Source organism: Rhinolophus sinicus, linkage group LG12 (genome assembly GCF_036562045.2).
Source record: "Rhinolophus sinicus isolate RSC01 linkage group LG12, ASM3656204v1, whole genome shotgun sequence".
Taxonomy (NCBI): Eukaryota; Metazoa; Chordata; class Mammalia; order Chiroptera; family Rhinolophidae; genus Rhinolophus; species Rhinolophus sinicus.
In genome coordinates, this window is record NC_133761.1 from 6,616,609 (window position 1) to 6,639,550 (window position 22,942).

At 48.2% G+C, this 22,942-nt stretch overlaps 1 protein-coding gene across 2 annotated transcripts in view; it reads left to right on the top strand.

The window, feature by feature from the left end:
* The window catches only part of KCNQ3 (potassium voltage-gated channel subfamily Q member 3), a 218,101-nt gene that overhangs the window by 160,587 nt on the left and 34,572 nt on the right, over nucleotides 1–22,942 (top strand). For both annotated transcript variants that reach the window (XM_074316306.1, XM_019711688.2), the window contains exons 2-5: nucleotides 15,993–16,083; nucleotides 17,773–17,899; nucleotides 19,175–19,347; nucleotides 22,356–22,511. In XM_074316306.1, the coding sequence (XP_074172407.1) occupies nucleotides 15,993–16,083; nucleotides 17,773–17,899; nucleotides 19,175–19,347; nucleotides 22,356–22,511 (547 nt within the window). The remainder of the gene's footprint in view (nucleotides 1–15,992; nucleotides 16,084–17,772; nucleotides 17,900–19,174; nucleotides 19,348–22,355; nucleotides 22,512–22,942) is intronic.

Genomic DNA, 22,942 nt, shown 5'->3' on the forward strand with positions numbered 1-22,942 from the left:
AGGACGATCAGACGTTCAGATGGGAAGGCTGGAAGGGACAGTTAATGATCCGGCAGCAGCACTGAGTTTCCAAAATGGCGGCAACGGCGAGAGAGCCGGGCTGGGTCTAAGGAGATGAAATTGGACAAAGGTTCACGTGAAGGCCTGTGCGTAGGCCCAGCCAGAAGTCAGTTACACAAGCACTGATACATGATTCATGATTTCATGACACACGTGAGAAGAAGGCTGTGTTTCGGTTTGCCATCACTTCACTTTGAAAAGTCAGCAGTGCCATGTACGTGCCCCCATGGGGCCCAGTGACTTCAGAGGCTGTCCGAGCAGGCCACCTCTGTCTGCAGCACCGGGCAGTTGGGCGGTGGCTACCTGTGGGGCTGTGTATGGACAGGAGCAGGCCAGGGCGGGCTCACCTGGAGGGCGTTACCCCAGGTAGTTCGTACCTAGGTAGGGAAAGGCCAGCATCACAGCCCAGGGGGATGGGAGGTGACATCGGTGGAGACGAGCAGAGTGAGGAGAGGAGGACTTGTCTCCAGGAGGAGCACGTGGTCTGCAGCCTGAAGACCAAAGCCTGAGAAGGTACCCAGAGTGAGTCTTCACACAAGAAGAGTCTTCTTCTAAAAGGGACCGTGCCTGGACATACAGATGGGGGGCCTTTCACGTTACATAAGAGCAGCCCTATGTGTAGATCCAAGGACCACTTAGTAAGTGTACAAGGAGAGTAGAACATGTCCAAAAGAGAATGATCAGGATGGCAAAGACACTTGAAGGTCTGTCCTAGGAGGCGGGTTTAAAGAACATGATTGTGAAAGAGAGATTTAGGGCACCGGGTGGGAAAGTCAAGAGAGCACGCGTGCACTGCTCTAGCACATTGCCCAGCGCATAGTAGGTCTTCAGCTCAGGTTCATTCCGTGGCTTTCCCTTCTGGAGACCAGAACAAGTTTGTGACTTATTTGCTTCGGGGTCTAGGAGGGAACATTCTGGGCTTCAGGCTGTTGGAGAGAAGGCGGACAGGACAGAGTATATAGCTCAGAACAGGCCTTCAATTGTGGGGTTCAATTATGGGGGAATGGTGATGAGCAGGAGGAGGCAGGCCCTTCCTGGGGAACCATTTACCTGTGTGGGCACAGAGATGGGCCCCTTGTGGGTGTTTTGGCTGTTAGACACACTGGGAGTAATTCTGTCAGGCCCCATTCCTTGTGAGGGTGAAAGGCAGTAGGGTTTCACATTCATTGGCCCTGTCTGCCTCACTCATCAGTCACTCTCTGACCTCTCTGTGAAGTGTCCTCCTCATTCTCTGACCTCTCACCATCCCTCTCTGCTTTTTCTTTTTCCAGTCCAGCAGCATTTGTCAGAGCACTTGGAGAAGATGGCTGGTGCCATCTTCCAAAATGGTTAGACCCATTTTGCAACTGAGGAAACTGAGACACAGAGTCAACTTGCCCAAGACCGCCCAGGTAGTTGGTGGCAAGACTTAATCTGATTTCCTGACCCTAGTATTTCCTCCCTCCCCCATCCCTCTTTTCCTACATATCAAAACACATGCAACCTGTGCCTCACTTTCTCAGCCCCTTCCCCCCAGATAAATCTGGTGTCTCGATTCACTAAGTTTGACACTGGTGCTAGGAGTGGGGACAATAGAGCCAGGGGAGCCCAAACTTGAGGTAACTCCGAATACCCGTGGCCAGTGAATGATCTTGCATTTTTTCCCCTGAGTGACTGACTTTAGAAGTAGGTGAGAGGAAAGGGGTCTCTGAGCCCCAGGATTCTGTGCATTTTTGGAATTATAACTAAGAGCCGATAAGCCCTGTGAGCTGAGTAAGTTGCTCTTGACCATCTCTGCCATGTCCACCTAAATGCTGGGCGCTCTCCACTGGAATCATTGGTTTCTTTATGAGACCAAGTATCTTGGGAGCAGAACTGAGTCTTGGGTCCTCTGTACCTTGACAAAGGGCTCTCAGTACAGAGTAATTGCTCAGTAAATGTGTATTGGATGAAGGATGGAGTGAGTGACTATAAAATTTCCAGGAGCATTTAAAGATAAACATGGAGCATAGGGAGGCTAGGAAATTGCGAAAAACAATCAGCCGTGATGGCTATTGTGTCGACAAGAGCAGCTGGGCAAACAGATGTGTCTCCATCATGCTAGCGCTAGCATGAGGCACACACTCTTTTTTTTTGAATCTCTCTCATTTTTGAAACTTGAAGCCACTAAATGTTTCCATTCTAATGAGATTTCCAAAAGGAGAGAAAAAGAAAACATCTGAGGGGAAAACAGGCATGGAACCCAGACCTTACTTTGTGATGGTGTTTGGCCCTCAAAAGAAACAGTAAAGCCATTTGTAGGGAGGTGCTAATGGGGTAAGAAAAATATAAGATGTTTACACCTTTTGGTTTGGGTCTGAGAAAACTAATTTTTATATCTGAATGTGAAAAGTCTCCAAGGCATGCTAAGAAAAGTAAGTAATACACCAATTATACACTGACGGTTTTCCCACTGTCTTCAGCCTGAAGGCGGCTGAAAAGGCTGCTCTCTGATTTGGCTACCACGTGGGTGGAGAAGGTGAATGCCACTTGGGGCCATTTCACAGCTGCTGGGAAGACTTGCTCCCTTTTTCTCCTAGGAGCTCTGTGACTCCGCTGGTGGTCCCATAAAAAGTACCTTAGTCCTTTGGTGCAAAGCTTTATTCCCTTTTAAAATGCAAACCCCAGGGGCCATTTTATTCCTATTAATTAAACTAGCAAGTCAATTAGCAAATGTTAATTGCCAATACTGGTGAAATTGGGTGAAAATGGGGTCCTCATATGTTCCTGGGGACAGGTTCAAGTCCTACAACCCTTTAGAACAGTAGTCTGGCAGAATGTATCAGGAATCCTTCCATACATTTAAAGCCCAGATATTCCAGAGATTTATTATAGGGAGTTAATCGTAAACAAGGAAAAATTATATGCAGAAAGATATTTACCGTACAACATGATTTGTAATAACAGAATTGGAAGCCACCTAAACCTAGATATCTAGCCACAAGAGAATGGCTGTCTATATTTCAGGGCACTGATGTCACAGAATGCTCATCTTTCATTAAACGAGATTGTTTTTGAATATTTTACAGCGAAGTGGGAGAACATTTATGCTTTAATAAGAAAATGTGGGACATGATGCCGTGACAAAGCAAATATGTAAAAATTCTATGTCCTGTGTCCTTGTGCTGGGAAGGAGGCAGGGGAAAATGAAAGTAGTTGATTCATTAGGTTTCAAATTAAATACGATGGTTCTTTTATTTTGGTTGCCATTGTCTGCTTTAGAATGTCTTTTTTTGTGAATTGGGTCTTTTAAACCAAGAGGACTGAACGTGCATAGGATTGAGAAATCTGTCGGCGTGCAACGTGACCAGGAACCAGTGCGAAGCTGGAACCCCTTGGACCTACAGTGAGACTTGCAGAAGAAAAGGCGGTCAGGGCAGCAGTAGAGGGCAGGAGGAGCATGGGAGCACAGGTGACCTGGGGTGGAAGGAAAGGGATACCTGTGTCCAGACTCTAGACTCTGGACAACAAGCCCCAAGTCCTCTCAGGAGACGGTGCCTCGGTGGGAGAGACAGGTGGCACACTGGAGAGAAAATGGCCTCTCTCCTTCCGGAAGGTGGGCAGGGTCACGGGGAACCATGCAGCCTTCTCACGATTTTTCATCACCTTCCCACCATCCACCTTCATAGGCCAAAGTCCCTCTCCACGCAGGCCTAGGGAAGGGCGGCTGCGGAGCCTCTGCTGGAACTTCCCATCCCTCTGGAGGAGAGAGAGGTAACCCTCCACCTGAGGACCTCTGTAAATATGGCCACTTAGACAGGTTCTGCTCTGGCCTTGCTGGAAGCAGGTGCTGTGCCCAGTTCCTGCAGCCACAGCGACATTACCAGGGACCCCAATGGAACACCTCCCACCTACCAGAGTGTGTATCCGGGGACTTGGCCTCCTTTGCTGCCCGTCCAGGGCAGTCTCGCAAAGTGGACCGTGGAATTACCAATGCTCAAAGAAGGAAGCTAAGAGAAATGAAATCACTTCATCTGAGTCACAGAAATGTGAACAGGAGGGGCTGAGGGTCAGATACAGTGTCTGATTCGGAAGTGCATGCTCTTTGCACGACTGTGTACTGCCTCTTGTTTAGTGCTTTGTACACAGTAGGTGCTTCAAAATGTGCATATAAGAATTCTGCACCAAATTCTGATTTGGGGGGTGGGAAGGTTTTCTCACAGGACCAAACAATTCTTTGACACCAACTGGGTGTCCTACAATGTAACTCCGTTCTGACACTGTCTGCCTGGAGATAGCATCAGATCCCACAGGTTAGGGGCTCGGTCCCACAAGACTACCCTGCCAGCCCCACTTCAGACACCCGTGGAATGTCCAGGTTGTCACCTGGGCTGCTGACCAACTGACTGTGGAGGTTCCAGCAAGCTCCTCCTCTGGTTCCACTCATTTGCTAGAACGGCTCCCCGAGACACATTTGACTTACTAGATCACAAGTTTATTATAACAGAATATAACTCAGAAACAGCCAAATAGAAGTGATGTACATGACATGGGGTTGGGAAAGGGCACGGAGCTTCTGTGCCCCCCCAGGTACCACTCGCCCCACATTTCCAGGTGGTCACCAACCTGGAAGCTCTCTGAACCCCATCCTTTTGGGTTTTTATGGGGGCTTCATTATAGAGGCATGACTGATTAAATCATTGGCCATTTGTTGCTTGAACTCAATCTCCAGCCCCTCTTGTCTTCCTCAAAGGTGGGGGGCAAAGGGGGTAGGGCTGGAAGTTCCAACCCTCTAATTATATGGTTGGTTCTCCTGGCAACCAGCCCCCATCCATCTGGTGCTTTCCAAAAGTCACCTCATTAACATAACAAAAGACACCTTTATGACTCTCCTCTGTTATAAAATTCCAAGGGTTTTAGGAGCTCCATGCCAGAAACAGGGAAAAAGATCACATATATATTTCTTATTATAAATCACAGTATCACTGCATTGTAGGTGCTGTGCAAGTGTTTGTTAAATGAAACGCCCTCTTGAAGTTCATTTCAGTGCAGAGTGGGTGTCCATGGAAGAATGGATTCAGACCTCAACAATACCAGCCCTAGTGTGAAACAAGGAATATTTTGTGTACAAAGCTGACTGGACTTTCCGTTGAGGCTTATGAATTTTCAATGATGCCTTTGTTTTTCTGACCCTATAATATCATGCAGACTTCTGCAACAAAGGCAAGTAAGCACCTGCTGTTTCTCTCTTCTGGTTTTTCAAGGTTTACTTTCTATCTCTTTTGATGATGAGCACAAATCCTTCACCCCATCCAGCTCTCGAATACAATGCGTCCTGTGCCAAGGCCTTGCAAGTATGAAAAAGTCCATAAAAATGGTCCTGGTGAGAGTGGGCTGAGTGAAGGTGTAGCTTTGTATTTTGTCCAGCCTTCCAGGACCAGCTTTCCTAGTTGGGTGTAAAAGAAATACCTTCATGCTTTTCCCCGGGAGTGTACTGTGCACATGGGAAAGTTCTGTAAGGTGATACAACCCTGTCAACATGGTTGAAATTTGATAAAATGGGTGGGAGTGTGCACTCCTGGCATCGGGAGTGGTGGGAAGGGAGTTGAAAGTTCCTCACTCTGATTGACGCTCTAGCCTCACCTGCACTGGTACAGCAGCCTCTGGTATGTGCTTACGGTGGCGTCCTGTTAGCCTCATTTTATAAAGAGAGAGACTGGGGTTCCCAGAAGCAAAACAGTGTGATCAAGTGTACATGGCTAGAAATATGATCCAGAATTCGAACCCAGATGTGCCTACCTCTGAAGACCCTTCTCTTTCTAATAAACCAAGTTGTCCAGGGGACGCTTGGCTCTGTGTGTGTGGAGGTGGGGTGATGATGGGTCAGAAGGAGAAGGGTGAGAGAGGAAATGGGGAGCCAAAAAAAGCCTTTCTGTAGAGTTGAAGCAAGGGGTTAGGGAGGCAGAGAGGGTAGGCAGTGACAGAAATGAGGCTGGGGAAATGTTGCTCTGGACTTTCCAGGATAGCGTGGAAGGCTATAGGGGACCATCAGGAGGCCAGTGGAGCAAACCAAGAGAAGGACGTGGCTTGACTAGGGCGTTAGTGTAGAGACAGAGAGAGGTAGACCAGATGTATGGTGTTATTTCAGAGGAAGATGGAACTCATTTGCTGAAGGACTAGGTATGCCTGGACGGGCAGGGGGCACAGCTGTGGTGGGGGATGGGAGGAATCAGAAGGGCTCTCTGCATTTTGGCTGCGGAGCGGGGTGGGCACCTGACAAACTTGATCTCATTGGGTCCTCATCACAAGTCTGTGGGCAGCCCTTTGCATCATCGTTTCAAACTCTTTAAGTGGAAGCGCTGAAGTTCAGAAAGATGGAGTATCTTCCTGGAAGTCATATAGCTCACAAGAAGGAGAATTCAGATTCAAACCCAGGTCCTTATAAGTAGGGGTGCCTAGTAGGATCAATCCAGGAAAGAAGGAAAACCTGTAGCTCTGAGGAGCCTGTTTGGGATGCCCAGCTCCCAGCGTGTGGCTCTCATCTGTCTGCTAGCTTCAGGGAGCCTAGGGAAGTTTAGTTCCAGGAAAATAGGGGAGCTTTCGTTCCTGTGAAACGAAAGATGTGAAATGTGTGGCGATTCAAACTGGGAGCTGTAACAGTTCTGATAAAAATAGAAAGCTGGGGCCAAATAAACTGTGGAGCCCCACTTTCATGCGTGTGCCCTGCTGGTGCTGGGGACCTAGGATCTGCCTCCAGTCCCCCAACACGCCCAGAGTCCTGTTCTAACGCCTCGTCCCATTAAAGCGTTTGTCCTAAAAGACCTGGTCACAAGGCAGCTTTACCTACCTCTGTTTCATCAGTGCTAAATGCATAGTTTCCCCTTTTTAACATCTCTAAAATGAGAATGAATGTGACATACAATCAATGACTATAATAATTTAATTGGCAGTTTCCCTTTCTTAGTTTATACAGTTATAATGTCTGACAATGGTGTTGAGAGCTAATAAAATAGTATAGTATTTCTTGGGAGAGTTACCCAAAGATGATATGTGTTGTATGAATTCCAAATGTATTGTAATAATGACAGTTGCTTCCAGTTATTAAGAAGTTACAAATTTCCCAGGCACTGTGTTACATAGAATAATAAAAAGTAAGTCATGTTACTAATAATGTTAACATTTATCAAGCATTAGCCTAAGCATTTTATTATCCCCATTTTACAGATGGAGAAACTTAGACACACATAATCCTCACAACAGTTCTGTGAAGTTGAATAATTATCCCCACAGTGAATGCAAGGGATTGGAGGATCAGAGAGGTTAAGTTACTTACCCAAAGCCACACAGCAGTAAATAGTGTAGTCAAAAGTTTAACTTATTCCATGTCCGATTCCCAAATTTATGCTCCCAATTATAAATATTTTGTAACTGGATATGTATAGCAGCAGACTTAGAAGGAAAGTACCAAGTACTGAGTGCCTACTGCCCGCCTGTAAGCATTTTATATCTCTTATCTCATTGAATCCTCTTAGGATGTAGGCATTCATTCCCACTCTACAGATGAGGAATCAGAAGCCCAGTGATGAGGCTGGACTTGAGACCCTCATGTGTCCGGCCCCAGGGCCCTGGCTGTTCCCTGACTGGAGGTCCCCTTGACCCGTGGTCAGGTCATGGACCAGTTTTCCTCACAGCTTAAAGTAACACAGTACCATCCACAGATATGCTCCTGGGGCAGCAACAGTGAGTTCAAACTTGTTGACTTGTTTAAAAAACATCAATCAGAAGAAATGCATGGTAACACACCATGAAACTTAAATAGATGTTTCCAGAGGCATATTTACTGTGAAAGTAAAAAAGCTTAAACTGCGGGCCCTATACTAATTTTTATTCATATTTTATATTTTCCCTAAATTTTCATTTCTTTTCCTCCACAAGCATTGCTATGCCCCTATCTTATTCCTTTTTTTTGTGTTAAATATTCTGGAATCCAACTCAACATAGGTGTTTTTGAGATGAAGTCCCTTTTAAGTCTTAAATATTTTTTTTCTGTACTACATTGGACATGTAACGCGTCTTTAGTGATGCTGATTGAGTTAAATTGCCCTTGGCTATTAGTTGAGGTCAGGAGTTAGGATACTTTTTCTTAAAGAGCCGGTTGTAAATATTTTAGGCTCCTGGGCCAGATGGTCTCCGTTGCAGCTACTCTACTCAGACCACGAAAGCAGCCACAGATGGTATATAAACAAAGGAGTGTAGCTGTGGCATAAGAAAATTTACTTACAGAAGCAGGCAGCTGGCTGGTTGGCCCTCAGGCCGTAGTTTGCTAACTCCTGGTGTAGATGGTCAAAACCTGCATTTCCATTACACCTGTGTATCTATAAATTGACATGGATAGGACATAATGAAAGATAAAGATACAGATTTGTGTGTGCTTATTTATCAGTATGATTTTCTTGCCTAATTTCAAGAACATGGAGTTTTTAAAGACTGTATATACACATATATACGTATATGTATATATATGTATATAAAGACTATATATGTATATATAAAGACACACACACACACACACATATATGTATATCTCTAGAGATATGATATATACATCTATACCTGCAGGGGACTGATTCCAGGACTCTCTGCAGACACCAAAATCCAAGGATCCTCAAGTCTCTTACATAAAATGGCACAGTATTTGCATATAATCTACACACATCCTGCTGTGTACTTTAAATCATCTCTAGATTACTTATAATACCTCATACGATGTAAATGCTGTGTAAATGGTTGTTAGGCTATATCATTTAGGGAGTAATGACAAGAAAACAAAAGTAGAGACGTAACCATTGTAGGCCTAACTACATAGTACACGTCAGCAACAATGTAGCTTTTTTTTTCAAATATTTTCAATCTGTGGTTGGTTGAATCCACAGATGGGGCCACAAAGGGCCAACTGTACCATTGAGGGCATATTTTTTTTTTTGTACTCTCTTCTGTGAGCAGAAGGTGAGAAGGAAAGAGATAAGAAACTAGCATCTGATGAGTGCCTACTATTTGCCAGAATTCTGGCAGTTTACACACTTGGTTCTCTTTTAATCCACATGACTATCCCATGAGGTAGGTTTAGAAGGTCCCTTTATTCCACAGACTATCCACTCAAGGGGAATCTGCTGAAAATGGGAACCAAAACTTCATACCAAGCAGTGAAGAAAAATACCTTAATAGTACTGTATCACAAAAAAATAATGAAAATACAAACATATGTTTATTGTATCTCACAGTCAACAAAATTTAGGTTCTAATTGCAACTATGCTCTAATGGTTAGAATGAACAAAGACTGAATCAAGTGTTAATTTGGGGGTATATTTTCCATGCCAAAATTATATGATAATACAATATGACTTCACGTTTTATTTTCTCAACATCTTGGGGAAGGATGGTATGAGACTTTTAATCCTTTGTGGTATCAATTGATTTGTCTTTAATTGTTCTGGTAAGATTGTCGCTTGTTAATGGTTTGCTGTATTTAGAACAGCTGTCCATCATCATATCCACCAACTTCATGAAATCCTGAATCTATTGTAAGCTTTGCCTTTTGACTTTGCAAACAGTTCCCCTTGTGCTATTGGATACTCTAATAGATGGGGAGGCAGAGACTGACCTGTGAAACCGTGCATGCTGAGGATATTGGCTGATGTTACACCATCAAGGACGTTTTCATGGACACCTCGCTAGAGAAGTGGTCTTTGGTTATGAGGCTTTTTGCTGCTCTGTGCAATCTCTTAGTCACAAAACTGGGATAAAAAATAAGATAGCAACAACCTCCTTGATTTGTCACTCCTGTATTATAGATGAGAAATTAAGGTTCAGAAAAATAAACCTTAGGTCATCTGGTTTCCAGGTGGTGAGCCAAGATTCAGATCCTGGCTAACTAGTATTAGTTATTTATTACTGCATTAAAAAACTACCATAAACTTAGCAGCTTAACACAACTTGCATTCATTATCTCAGTTTCTGTGTGTCAGGAATCCAGGCACAGCTTACCTGGTTCTCGTGCACAAGGTTTCACACAGAGGCTACAAGGAAGGTGTCAGCCAGGGCTGTGGTCTCATCTGAAGGCACAAGTGAGGAAGGATCCTTCTCCAGGCTCCCTTTTGTGGTTGTTGGGAGAATTCAGTTCCTTGAGGGCTGTTGGACTGAATCTCGGTTCCTTGCTGGCTGTTGGCTGAAGGCCACGTTTCATTCCATACCACGTGGGCCTCTCCAGTATGGCAGCTTGCTTCACCAAAGCCTGCAAGAGAGAACCTACTAGCAAGACGGCAGACACGATCACAAATGCGACACAGGTCCCAGGTCCCTTTCAGCAGAGGGACTTTACCACGTGTGTGAACAGCAAGAGGCAAGGATCACTGGAGGCCATCTTCAAGTCCGCTAGCCACCACTGGACTCCAAAACCTTTGCTTGTTTTCCTTTTTCTACTGGTTATTATGGCAGATGCTTGCAACGTGAAGAAGGTGCTTATAATACAACCTCACGTCACTTTGTGGCATCTCCTCTCCCGGAATGCAGCTTTAAGAAGTTGAATAAAAATTCTTTGTTGGTGCCCAGGCTTTGCAGCCTCTACACAGTCCTGACACATCAGAATCACAGCACACGTGATGAATGCCACTGGGCGGGGTGAGGGGGTTGGCGGCCAGATTGGCCTTCACATCTCAGGATGTATCGGAGATGTGGCTTGTTCTGCGGAATAAAACAGGAATCTGCCAGAGATTGCCTGTGGCACCCCACGTGCTTTTCCCAGATTCCCCACTATGTCTGCCACTCAGCCTGGCCCAGGCGTCCTGCTGAAGCCGGAAGTGCAGAGCTAATGGCTCCTGTCTCTGTCCTGGTGGGAGAAAAGAATGTGACCTGCCAGTGCTTGGATAGTCACATGAAGACGGGGTACTGGAGAGGGCGGCAGTGTTAGTGGGGCTGTTATATGTCTCATCTGACGATATTCTTAGTGTGGAACAGACCTACTTGGTCTGGAGAAGCCGATAACTGTGTCTTCAGGCAGAAGCCTCTATCCTTCCTACCTCCCCCCACCAAAAAAAATAATAATAATAATAACTATGATCTTCTTTTGGAGGCTGGATGGACCTGAGAACACTGACCTGCAGAGGTAGCCACGTGGTGACTCAGACTGGTGATCATGGTGCAGTGCATCATGGGACCCAGGCAGCATCTTGCTAGGGCTTCTTCCAAATCCTAGTTGATGCGCCCATTCTAAGTAAGGAATCCCAGATCTGAAGAAATGGCAAAACGTTCCATCAGCCAGGTGGGACTCAGTCACAGACCTGACTCATCCAGTTAAAACTCACTCCCACAGTAACTAAGAGGTATTGACCTCTGTGCTGTGTCAAGCCCAGTGTTCCAGTGAGGCCTGGGATGAGGAAGGACCGTCTCCAGGCTCCTCCACGAGTAAACAACAGCTGGAAGTAGAACTGAGCTGTGCAGCTTCTTCAGCGAATCCCCTGTGCTGGGCACCATGATTCCCAGAGGCCTTTGGGCTGACTCCTAGGAAATAAGGAAATCCCTAGCACACCGTAGGTGTTTTACTTCTGAGGCATTTTGGATGGGGAGTAGTAGGGTCCTGACGTTTCATCTTGTGCTCGAGAGCAAGGACCGGTGATGGTGGCTAAGATCAGGACAGGTGGGCTCCCTATGACGTCAGTCACACCTGCTCTATTAGAGGGTTCAGTTCTGCCTTCGCCTGGCGAGGGAGGGTGTTTCTGCACATCCCTATTTAATGACACGGAGCATAAGGAGGAGAGTCCAGTGGCGTCAGCTGCTGCCTTCCTCCCTCGGTCTAGGACCTTTAGGAGCTGCAGGAGCTCTGAAAGCTGCCCAGGAGAAGCTGTAGTTAGAGCAGGAGCCAGCGGGGTCTCAGGGAACTACCCAGAAATGGAAGTGAGCTTTTCTCCCCCAACCTGCGAGTCCAGGAGAAGGGAAGGGAGTGACCTCTCAGAGCTGAATTGAGAGCCATCCACCCTCCCTCTTCTCCGACTGGGTCTGACCTGCCCTGTTGTCTACAGCCTCTCACTCAGCACCCTGTGGCCGCCCTCAGCCTTGGGGCACAGTCCCCGCAGTGCTACCCCCTCACTCCCTTTGTCACCCTGCTGCCTGAGCTGGTTCTGCACCTGTAAAATGGGGAGGCGGCGTAATGTTGACAATTCCCCTGCCTCACAGTGTGGCTCTCAGGAGTAAAAGAGAAAACCGTGTGCAAAAGATGTTATGAGACAAATGCTGGGGTTTTCCCCGTCCTCTTTGTCTCGCCGTGTGAAGCCTGTGAGGGCATATTGGCTGGGAAGCCTGGTCTCACATTTCCAGTGGGCCCAGCTCTAAAGGGAGGCCAGGTTGGGGGAGACGAGAGTGATGGGGAATTTCAGGTGCCACTGCGGATTCTATCTCACTGTCACCTGTGCAAAGCCCCTCACCTTCTTGGCTGCTGCCCGACCCAGGTTAAGTGTCAGATGGTCCTGGACAGGACGCAATGGTTTGTCCTGGCCCCCTGGACCTTACACTTAAGACACCAAGTGTAGCTACAGAGCGGCTGCTCCTGCGTCGGTTACCTTTCACCCTCTGCTCCCCTGGCTTGGGTGGAAGATGGCGAAGGAGGAGGGTGGAAGCCTGAAGGCGAAGTACCTGGTTGGAGGGCAGGTCTGAGGCCCTTGACTCTGGCCTCATCTGCAAAGACAGCCGTGACAGTGCAGATAGAAGCGTAGCTCTTGGCTGTCCCCAAGACTCCCACCATGAACCCTGGCTCACACCTGCAGAAGGGAGGCAGAGGTACTACTCGGTGGGAGCAGAGGAAGGAGTGGGAGGAAGAGGGAGAAAGGAAGAGTGGAGGGAGGGAGAGGGTGGGGAGGAGAGAGAACGAAGTCAGGGAAGGCGGGACAGTGAGAGGAAAGTGGGATGAAGGAAACTGCCACGGAGCAGGAAACCGACGTAACAGGAGAAGGAAAATAATAATTGCTCTGGCATAGAGAGCGAGGCAGCCAAAACGGGGAAAAGGGAAAACGGTGTCCAGCCACCCATATCTGGCTTCCATCCTTGACACTGTCTGAAACCAAATTCATGTTTTAAGTACACCTTGAAATGTGCGAGAGACCAAAGAGCATTTCCCCTTCTTAGGTAAAGGACCTTCCTTAATGATTTTAGCTTTATAAATGAATGATTGTTCTCAAATCTCAGAAAGTAAATTCCTGAGGTTGCTGGTGCTTGTAATTCTTTGATGGGTTTGCAAGTGCGGGGCTCCGCTGTGCATTTGCTGCCCCCTGCTGGCTACAGGCTGGTTCTGCATGCTCCCCACAGATGGGAACTAGGCTAACACTGCATTTAGGTGATTGGTTAAACCTGAATTACTCCCTCTCCTGGCTCTAGAATCACAGGTTATTAGAGCTGGACGGGATTGAGCTCTCCCGCTGCCACCTCTCCCTTAAGCTTTAGACTTGAATTTCGAGCCGCCTGCTGGCTGTTTCCACTTGGACCTCAAACTCAGCAGGCCCACAGCCTAGTTTATCGCTGTGGTCTGCTGGTTCCGTGCACATCCTCCGACGTGTGTGACCAGCGCACTGTCCACCCTGTCACCCACCCTGAGATGCTGCAGAAGCTCTCTTGCTCAGCCTCTGCATCCCGTTAGTTACAAATCCTGCTGAGGCCACCGGGAAGACTCTCTCGCGGGACCCCGGTCATCTTTCCAGTTCAGCCCTCATCCTTTCTCCTCAGCCTGTGACAGCAGCTTCCCGCCCTGTCAGAGGGCAGTCTTTGTCCCTATAGATATGGCTATAGAGAGAGATGAATGTGGGTATAGGTATGGATATGTAAAGATGATGTAGATGGATATATAGATACAGATATAGGTGATGCAGATATCATATGGAGCTGTATAGTTTTTTAAATCTTCTTCCCCTGGCCTACAAAGCGCTTCATATGCTACTCTGGCCTGTCTTTCCAGGCTCACCTTATATCCTTTGCTTTTTATTCCAACAACAGGGCAATTGCTCATCTCTTTGATTGTTTTTCTTTATTTTATAAACACTTGTGGCTACTTATTCATTTCCAGGCTTTGAGATACTCACTGGGGCACAAAGAGAAACAAGACAGGCTCTGCCCTCAAGGAATGGAGTCTCACAGACCAAACACAAGTGCAGCCCGGATATTATCTGATGAATGGGGTTGGGGGAGGGGGGTTAACCCGCTCTGTAAAAACTGGGTGCACGTGGCACAGATTCCCATGACACACTGCACTTGTTTTCTATTGCTGCATAACAAATAGCCACTGACTCAGTGGCTTATAAAAATATGCATTTATTGTCTCACAGTTTCTGTGGGCTGGGAGTCTGGGCACAACTTACCTGAGTCCTCTGCTCGGGGTCCCACAATGCAGCAGTCAAGGTGTGGGCCGGGCTGTGTTCCTTTCTCCTCCAAGTTCACATGATGGTTGTAGGGTTGAGGTCTCACTTACATGCTGGCTGTGAGCTGGGGGCTGCTTTCAGGTCCTAGAAGCCACTAGAGTTTCCTGCCTTGTGGCTTTCATAGACCCTTCACAACAGAGCCATTCGCTCCAAGGCCAGCAGGATAATCTCTCCCTCCTTAGGGCATGCCCAACATACACACGCCTTGTAGAATCTTCCCAAGATTTATGTATTCCAAGTACAGAGCGTAGGTAGAGTTTCAGAGCCTGGTTCCAGTTTTCACTGAATCAGTTCGGCAATGGGACACCAAGCTATTCTCCCTCCCCACACATTGCCCCAGCCATGGGCTTCAGCTCCCTTGGTCAATGCCAACTAAAGACAAAGCCACTCATACAAGGCTGTGGTTGATGGTTTGCATTGCAGGACCACAAACTTAACATTTTGGGACAGACCCAGCTTATTCACTGTTGAAGTCCAGTTGTGTGTGCCCAATGTCTGCCACATAAATATTGGATAGATGGATGGACGGACAAATGAACAAGTAGGTACTCACACAAGCAAGCCAAAAAAGCATGGATTAGAACCTAGTAGGTCAAAGAGCCAGATTACATAGAGTAGGAGAGCTTGGGTATATGGTACCAAGCCTCACCCATGGACCCTGGCTTATAAATTCCCTCTTAGGCACCCAGGGAACCTGATGCTGACCATTGAACCACACACGCTCCACCAAGAGAGAAGGAGAACCATGTTTCTTTGTTGAAACAATACAGCATGCGCACAAATATACACACACACACTCCCCCTACCAAGTTTATAAAGGTAACAGTCTCAAAGGATCGTTTGCAGTTTGCTCCTGCCCGAGGCAGGGGCACAGACCAGCTGACCCCTGTGACTTTCCAAGGACTGGCATTCAGCATGGTGGTTTCTCTTCTTTCTAGCGTGAAAAATGCTTTGTAATTTCAAAAACAGTTCTGAAGATTCCCAATTGAAAGAGGTTGTTTCCTTGAGGAGCTGTTGGCTGTAAAAAAAATGTCTTAAGAAACGGTGCTGGAGGCCTTTGCTGAATTTATTAATCTTTGGAACGAGTTTGTGTTTTCTTTACATTGAGAACATTTTCATATATTTGAAAATCACCGTCCTATATGTGCAGGGCACATTATTAATGTATTCACATTCCTGTTGATGTCCTAAAGCTTGTGACAACTTCCGGTCTTCTGAGCGTCTGCAGTCCCCAGGGCTGGGACCAAATGATTAGTTTGAATTCTGACTGAATCAACTAACTGGCTGCGAAAGCAGAAGTATGCCCAGTGCCTAACCTCTCTCAGCCGTGTTTTCTTTAACTGGGTTATTAACCCCTACCTGCCTTACAGGTTTGTTATCAGGTTAAATGGGATAAGACAGTGCTTGCCCATGTCTGATGGAGGTTGTAGCTTCATCCGCTGTCGCCTTTCCCTGTCTAGCCTTGGAGCAAGTCAGGCCTCGACTCTTCCTTAGTCTCCTTCTTTCTTCCCCTCCAGGTTCCTGATCGTCCTGGGGTGCTTGATTCTTGCCGTCCTGACCACGTTCAAGGAGTACGAGACCGTTTCGGGAGACTGGCTGCTGTTACTGGTAAGATGGTGGTGCATTTCTGGGTAAAGCCTCTGGTTGGACTTTCGCGGCCAAGGTCAGGAGTCTGCCTTTGGGTGTGGTTCTGCCCAACTGGTTTCGGCTTCCTGGAGTCTCTGACCAAGTCCAGGCCTATGAGAAAGCAGTGTCTGGATCAACTGGTCAGGTCTTCCCTGGACACATTGTTATTCCACTGTTATTTCAGATTAAAGAGAGACGTAAACAAAGTCAGAGCAAAAACCAATACATGTTAATGATAAAATACAGCTTCCCAATCCTCTGAACGTTAACAAAGGCATGTTCCATTCTAAAACCTTTTCTCCCTGAACCCCGAGGATCTCTCACTTCGTTCAAGGCCAGGTACAAAATCCCATTTCTACATAAAACTCTTAATTTTTCCTTCCCAGGGCCTCTGCCTGCTTTCACTCCATTCTGCCTCCAGTGGGGTAGAGAGAGAGTGGGGCTACCTAGCATTCTTGGGAAAGTTACCTAACACCCCTGACTCTTGGTTTCCTCACATCTTCTAAAATATGTGAAAAATGTAAAGTGACTAAAATATGTGAAAAATGTAGTGAGGAGCGAATGCTGATGGGCTGGGTGCAGCCTCTTCTGCGCCAGGCAGAGAGGGGGCCCCTAGGAAGGGCTGGTTCCTTCTGCAACCCGGACAGCACTGGCCACTGGCCCTTTAAGTGATGCATCCTTGCTGCAATAGCAGTTAGCCCACCTTTTTAGGGTGCGGTCCCGCCCTTCACACAGCGAAAGGGTGCCAGCCCACCAGTTAGGTTTCACAAAAGAACAGAATCTTTGACTCACACTGACATGCCATCCTTGGTGCCAGAATCAGCAAGTGCCTTCTGAGGCCAAGAGTGTATAATCTATCTGCCCTGACCCTGAGCTGAGACCTGAGCGGGTGCATCCTGGAAAGACATGCAGTTTTAGGAACCAAGTTTCCAGGATTACTGTGGACTCTCCCAGAGTCCCAGGGAGATCACCAAAGAGAGAGGGAGGCAGAGGTGTCAGTGTCTGACCTATCAGGAGGCACAGGAAGGAAGCAGCGGCCCTGGTGTCCCAGGAGGCAGCATGGTGCTTACGAGGAAGATGTGGGCACTGCGCCAGAGTCCCAGCCTGGGATTCTTTCTTTGCCACTTGGTAGCCTTGAGAAATTTGTTTAACCATTCCTTGCCTCGGTTTCTCAAAACATAAAATGAAGATAATATCATGAAACCCTCTGTCCGGGTGGTACCTTGGCCCAAGAGCCGTGCTCAGTAACCATTGGCCACTGTTAGCAATACCAGGGGCCAGGCACAGAGTGGGGGGAGGGGGGACTGGTAAGCAGATGATTTCATTGGTACCTCCCTCTCTTTTCAACCCAACTGCATTTCTTAGGAGCTTTTAGTACATGAAAGGGATTTTCTCTCTCTGTCTCTCTTTTTTTTAATGATCCTTTGAAACAGAAACACAGAGAAAAAGAACAAGTAATCACTTTGCAAGGCTTCATGTTCAGGACACTTAGTGCATCAGAATGAAGACGGGAGCCATCCGACCTGAGTGGAGATATCTACCTGTTCTCTCCCCTCGACGCCCAGAAGAACGACAGAATTCCAGTTCTTCCAAACTGCAGAACAGAAACTGCTGGTTCCGGACAACTGGGCCCCGGTTAATCAGTGTTTCTCCATATGTTCTTTAATGCAGGAAACATTTGCTATTTTCATCTTTGGAGCCGAGTTTGCTTTGAGGGTCTGGGCTGCCGGATGTTGCTGCCGATACAAAGGCTGGCGGGGACGGCTGAAGTTTGCCAGGAAGCCGCTGTGCATGCTGGGTAAGCCCTGTCCCCGAGTCCAGGGAGGCCTGTGTCTCCTTCTTTTGGTGCATTAAAATTTCGGTGGAAATTTTAAACAGACACTGTTCTTCTGGGAACTCATGGGCCCCTACAGAGGCCAGCCCAGCCTCTCACCATCCCTCCGTGAGGAAGAACAGCTTGCATCTTCCAGGTGCTGAGTTCTCCCTTCTGTGCCTTCTCATCATGACTCCACAAAACCATGAATCTTAAGGGGGACTGGGTCACTCTGGCATTTGGACTGTGAAGGAGCCAGCTCGTTGCAGGATGTTGAGCATCTCGGGTCACTAGACTAGTAGCACGCCAGTCATTGTGACAAGCCAAATTGCCCATACATTTCCAGACTGGCTGTGGTAAGGGTGGGAGGCGTGACACCATTGCAGGTTGAGAATTACCTCTAGAGAACCATGTTATGCCCATTTTCTAGAGGTGGAAACTGAGGCTCACTGAGCTGAATCATGTTCCAGTCACACAGATAATAAGCAGCATAGTCCATCCTAACACCCAGGTCTGGAAGAACCTAGCACCTGTGCACAACCCCACCGTGTTGCCATGTCCTGACCCAAAAGTTGATGTGGAGAGGTATCACTGAGCCCCTCCATTCGGGGGCAGGCATTCTGATAGCAGAGAAGGTGGAAGCTCTCACTCCTATTGGTACAGCATGAATCCACATGTTCCCATCTGAAGATCCTCCTAAAATCATAGTGACACGACAAAACCTGCCTTCAGTGAGTGATGCTTAGGGGACTTATAGAGTGTCAAATCTCTAGGAATGGTTCAAGTTGCAGGATGATAAAATGTCAGGGTTGGAAGGGCCCTCCTAAAGAGTTTAGTCCAACACGCCCTCCTGTCTGATGCTCCAGTTCCCTTCACAGCAGACTTCAGTCAGTCACCTTTCTGCTTGCATACCTCCAGTCATGCGGCACTCACTACCTCTCAAGGTTTTTATTTGTTTCATCTTCTCTGACTGCTCTCCAAATATTTGAGTCCAGCCATTCTGTTCCTCCTCTCCATTCCAGCAGATTCCCCTTTAATCAGAAAAAATGTCCTTAGTGGCTTCAACGACACCTTATATCCCACGTTTCCTCCTCTGTCACAGGAGAATAAGCCTACTCACCACGTGTGTGCGGCTGATGGCACGATTTAACACAACGGTGCTTGGCTCGCGCTCAGGTGCTGGCAGACGGTGCCTGCGATGGCTCCACTGCAGGTCCGGACAGCACTGGTCACCGGCCCTCTGTCTGTTCTCTTCCCCAGACATCTTCGTGCTGATTGCCTCTGTGCCTGTGGTCGCCGTGGGCAACCAGGGCAATGTCCTGGCCACCTCCCTGCGGAGCCTGCGCTTCCTGCAGATTCTGCGCATGCTCCGGATGGACCGCAGGGGCGGCACCTGGAAGCTCCTGGGCTCCGCCATCTGCGCCCACAGCAAAGTAGGTGCCATGGAGAAGCCACGAGACCACGTGGGCTTCTCACCCACCTGTGCCCTTTGTCCCCTCCCATGTGGTGTCCCCAAAGGGTGGTCGTTCTGCCACCACTGATGACAGCAAGAGGAGCAGGGAGAGGGGGCGGGGCCTAAGCAGGTGTGCTGCAGTGAGCAGAAATGGCTGCACCTGGGCTCAAGTCTCAGCTCCACCCGATGCAAATGACCTGTCGCTCAACCCTGTTTGACCTTCAGTTGCCTCATTTTTAAAACAGGTATAATGCTGCCTATACCTCGGTTACTGAGAGAATGAAACGCGCTAATGCAAGGCAGCGTGGGGTGGGAGGCGAAGGTTCTGGAGTCACGCAGACCGTGTGGATCCACACTTCACTGCTCTGACTTTGGAGACGTTCTGTAACCTCTCTGGGTCTTGGTTCCTGCGTTTATGAAATAAGAAGAATGCACTCACCTCGTAGGAGAAAAGCACTTGGAATACACCCAAGTCATAGCGATTGTTCAATTACTATTGATCAGAGCCTAGAACGTGGATTGGCTCACCCCAGGACAGGGGCACTGTCGTTTCCCCATTACACTGACCAGGAAGCAGATACAGAAAGAGGAAGTAACCTTCCCAAGGTCACACAGTGGAACAACACACAGGCAGCCGGGCGCCAGAGTCTGTGTTTAGTAGTTTGCTGCGGGCCATGGTGAAGCTCAGCGCACGACGGGAGGTCAGAAGCTAGGGCAGGTGGGACTCTGTCTGATCCCCTCCCATGGGCTTGAGCAGGTGTGGCACCTGAGCCAGGCAGGGTCCAGTGTATCTGGAGCCGTGATGCTACTCCCTGTTGTTAGCCTGGACCATTGGGACCCCTTTGTTTTGACATCCCTGGCTTAGCTGAACTCTGGACCATGAAGGAGAACCTTGTGCCTCAGCTCGGGCAGGACAAACCCCTCGGAGGCCAGTGCAGGAGAAATCAGAATGAAGGACCTCCAGGGTGGGCGTCGTTCAGGGGAGCCCAGGGGTGAAGCGTGGGAGGGTTAGGATAGGCCCAGCTCTGCTCCCAGAACAAAGCCCTGGGATCTCTGTGACCTAACACAAAAATACTGCCATCTTCTTGTTCACTGATGTGTCCTGGGTGGCCCTTGTCTGTGTTGAAAATGAGTCTTGAGTCACCAAGGCAAAGGCAGAGGGGCCTGCAGCATCCTGCAGAATGGATTTAAGGAACAGTCAGGAAGTTGCTTCCATCGCTCCCCCACATTAGGTGGACCCCAAGTCCCCCATCCCCAACCTGACGGCAGTGGGGCTCAGGCGTGTGCAGGAGCCTGTGGATATCAGGGTGCAGCCACAGAGCTGCTGGCGAAAATTGGGTAAAGTCAGAATTACCTTGGATAGCCTTTTAAATGACTGCAGAGCCCAGAATTGGGACACATTTTCACTCCTCATTGGTGACCATTTATCTCCTCTTCATAATCCAACACAGCCCGTTTTCCTGTGTACACATGAACAGACAGCTGTTTCGCATGTGAGGACCAGGGGTTAGGAGAAAACATGGGAAGGCTAGAACCACACTCAACAAGGCAGGAGGCTGCTGCTCAGACAGCCACTGGGGAGGGACGAATCCAATTCCCGGTTCCCTTCTCAAACCCGCTGCAGGGGAATGGCTGGCTGGATTACCTGCGCCGTCGAAGCTAACCTGTCTCTCTCTGCTGTAGAGTGAACTCACACAAATGCATTGTGCATACGAGGCTGTGGGGAAGCCAGACCTATAAGCACGTGAACATAATGAAGTGTTAGAGATTTAGAGAAGTCTGATTAGAAAGGAGCAGCGGCAGAAAAGAACGAGCGATGAACCGTGTCTCTAGATGGGGGAGCGAACATCCAGGAAAGTTTCATAATGGAGGTGACATGCGTCTGAAGATGACTCGCTAAGGCTCTGGTTGGTCCCATGCAGAAGGGCAGTTCAGGCAGCAAGACGTTTGTCAGCCAAGGTGCAGAGGGAGGCAGGAGGCCACGTGTCAGCGAGACCCTGCTAACCTAAGACCAACTGACGGGCCAGACAGTCAGATAGATGAAGTGTATCCACGTGAACAACTCTGTTCTCTATGATGACTCAGCAGGCCCGACAGGCCTCATCTCCAGATCGTGTGCACCAATAGCCGTGACTCTTCTTCCCCGACATACCATGCTAAACCTTGAAACTGGAAGATAAATGGAAGGAGGGAGATAAATGGAACCTGAGGGGCTGTCGTGGTCAGGACACCTGAAACTTCAGCGATGCCGATCGTTGCCATATCTCGGCGCCATCCTTACCATTCCTTCACACTTTCCTTCCAGTCGTCTTTTTCTTACTTACTTACTTATATGTCCTAGTCTACCGAGTGGTAGTCTCCATGACACAGTGGGTTTTACGCGTGATTTGTGCTCATTTTTCATATGGTTTAAATCAATACGTGACTAACATAAAAGCGATCTATGAGCATTTCACCCGTTGTACATGTGGCACTTTCTGGAACTCTGTGGGTCAGTTCCTTCATTTTAAAAATGAGGAAACCAAGGCTGAGGAGGAGGGGTCATTTGCCCAGGGTCACACAGTCAGTCGGTGGCAGGGCTGGAGCAGGGTCCACAGCTCTGTCCACTGCCCCACACGTGCTCGGTTTTCCAGTCGAGCTGAGCTTTACCCTTGCTCTGCCCAGTCCTGCACAGAACCAAGTCTCCTGAGTCCAGAGCCTTGTCTCAGAGGCCGCAGACAGGTCCTCCTGCCTTCTCGCCTTCCTGTGAAGCCTCTTGAGCTGTAATAGCAAGATCACCCTAAGGCAGAAATCGTCTTCTCCTCCTAGACTCTTTCTGTTAGTGATGAAAATAATGACTATGTTACTAACCCCATTTTACAGTGATGGGAGGTGAGGACCAGAGAAGGTGAGCAACTTGCCCATGGTCACACAGCTGGTAAACCTGGATTCCTGCCTCCCAATGAGCTTCCAATGACCACTTTCCTTGTCCATTCCTTGCTTTCCTAGGAGCTCATCACCGCCTGGTACATTGGGTTTCTGACGCTCATCCTTTCTTCATTTCTTGTCTACCTGGTTGAGAAAGATGTGCCGGAGGTAGACGCACAAGGAGGAGAGATGAAAGAGGAGTTTGAGACCTATGCAGATGCCCTTTGGTGGGGCCTGGTGAGTCACCACCTTGAAGACCCCCATCCCCATGGGGACTGACTGTTGTGATTGAGAGAGAAAGGGGGGGAGTTATGGGCAGCTCAGCTGGGCAGCTGCATTCTGCAGTCACAGGAGAGAGCTGGGCCTCTTCCATTTCTGAACATGCCACTGGGAGACTCCCCCCACAGAAGGTGCACTTGGAACAGGCTTTTCCATAGTGTTTATGAGAAATCATGGCTCTGAATAGGCTGGTCCCAGGGGACCTTACCTCTTTAGCTGTGTGCTGTTACCAGCCAAGCCATGCACATACAAATAGACACAGTGGCAGATGCACACATGTGCATACAGACCTCAAATGCACCTGCAAACACACATCTCCACACCCACAGGATACGTGGTACTAAAATTAGCACTTATTGAAGGCTTACTTGGCTCTAAGGCATTGTTCT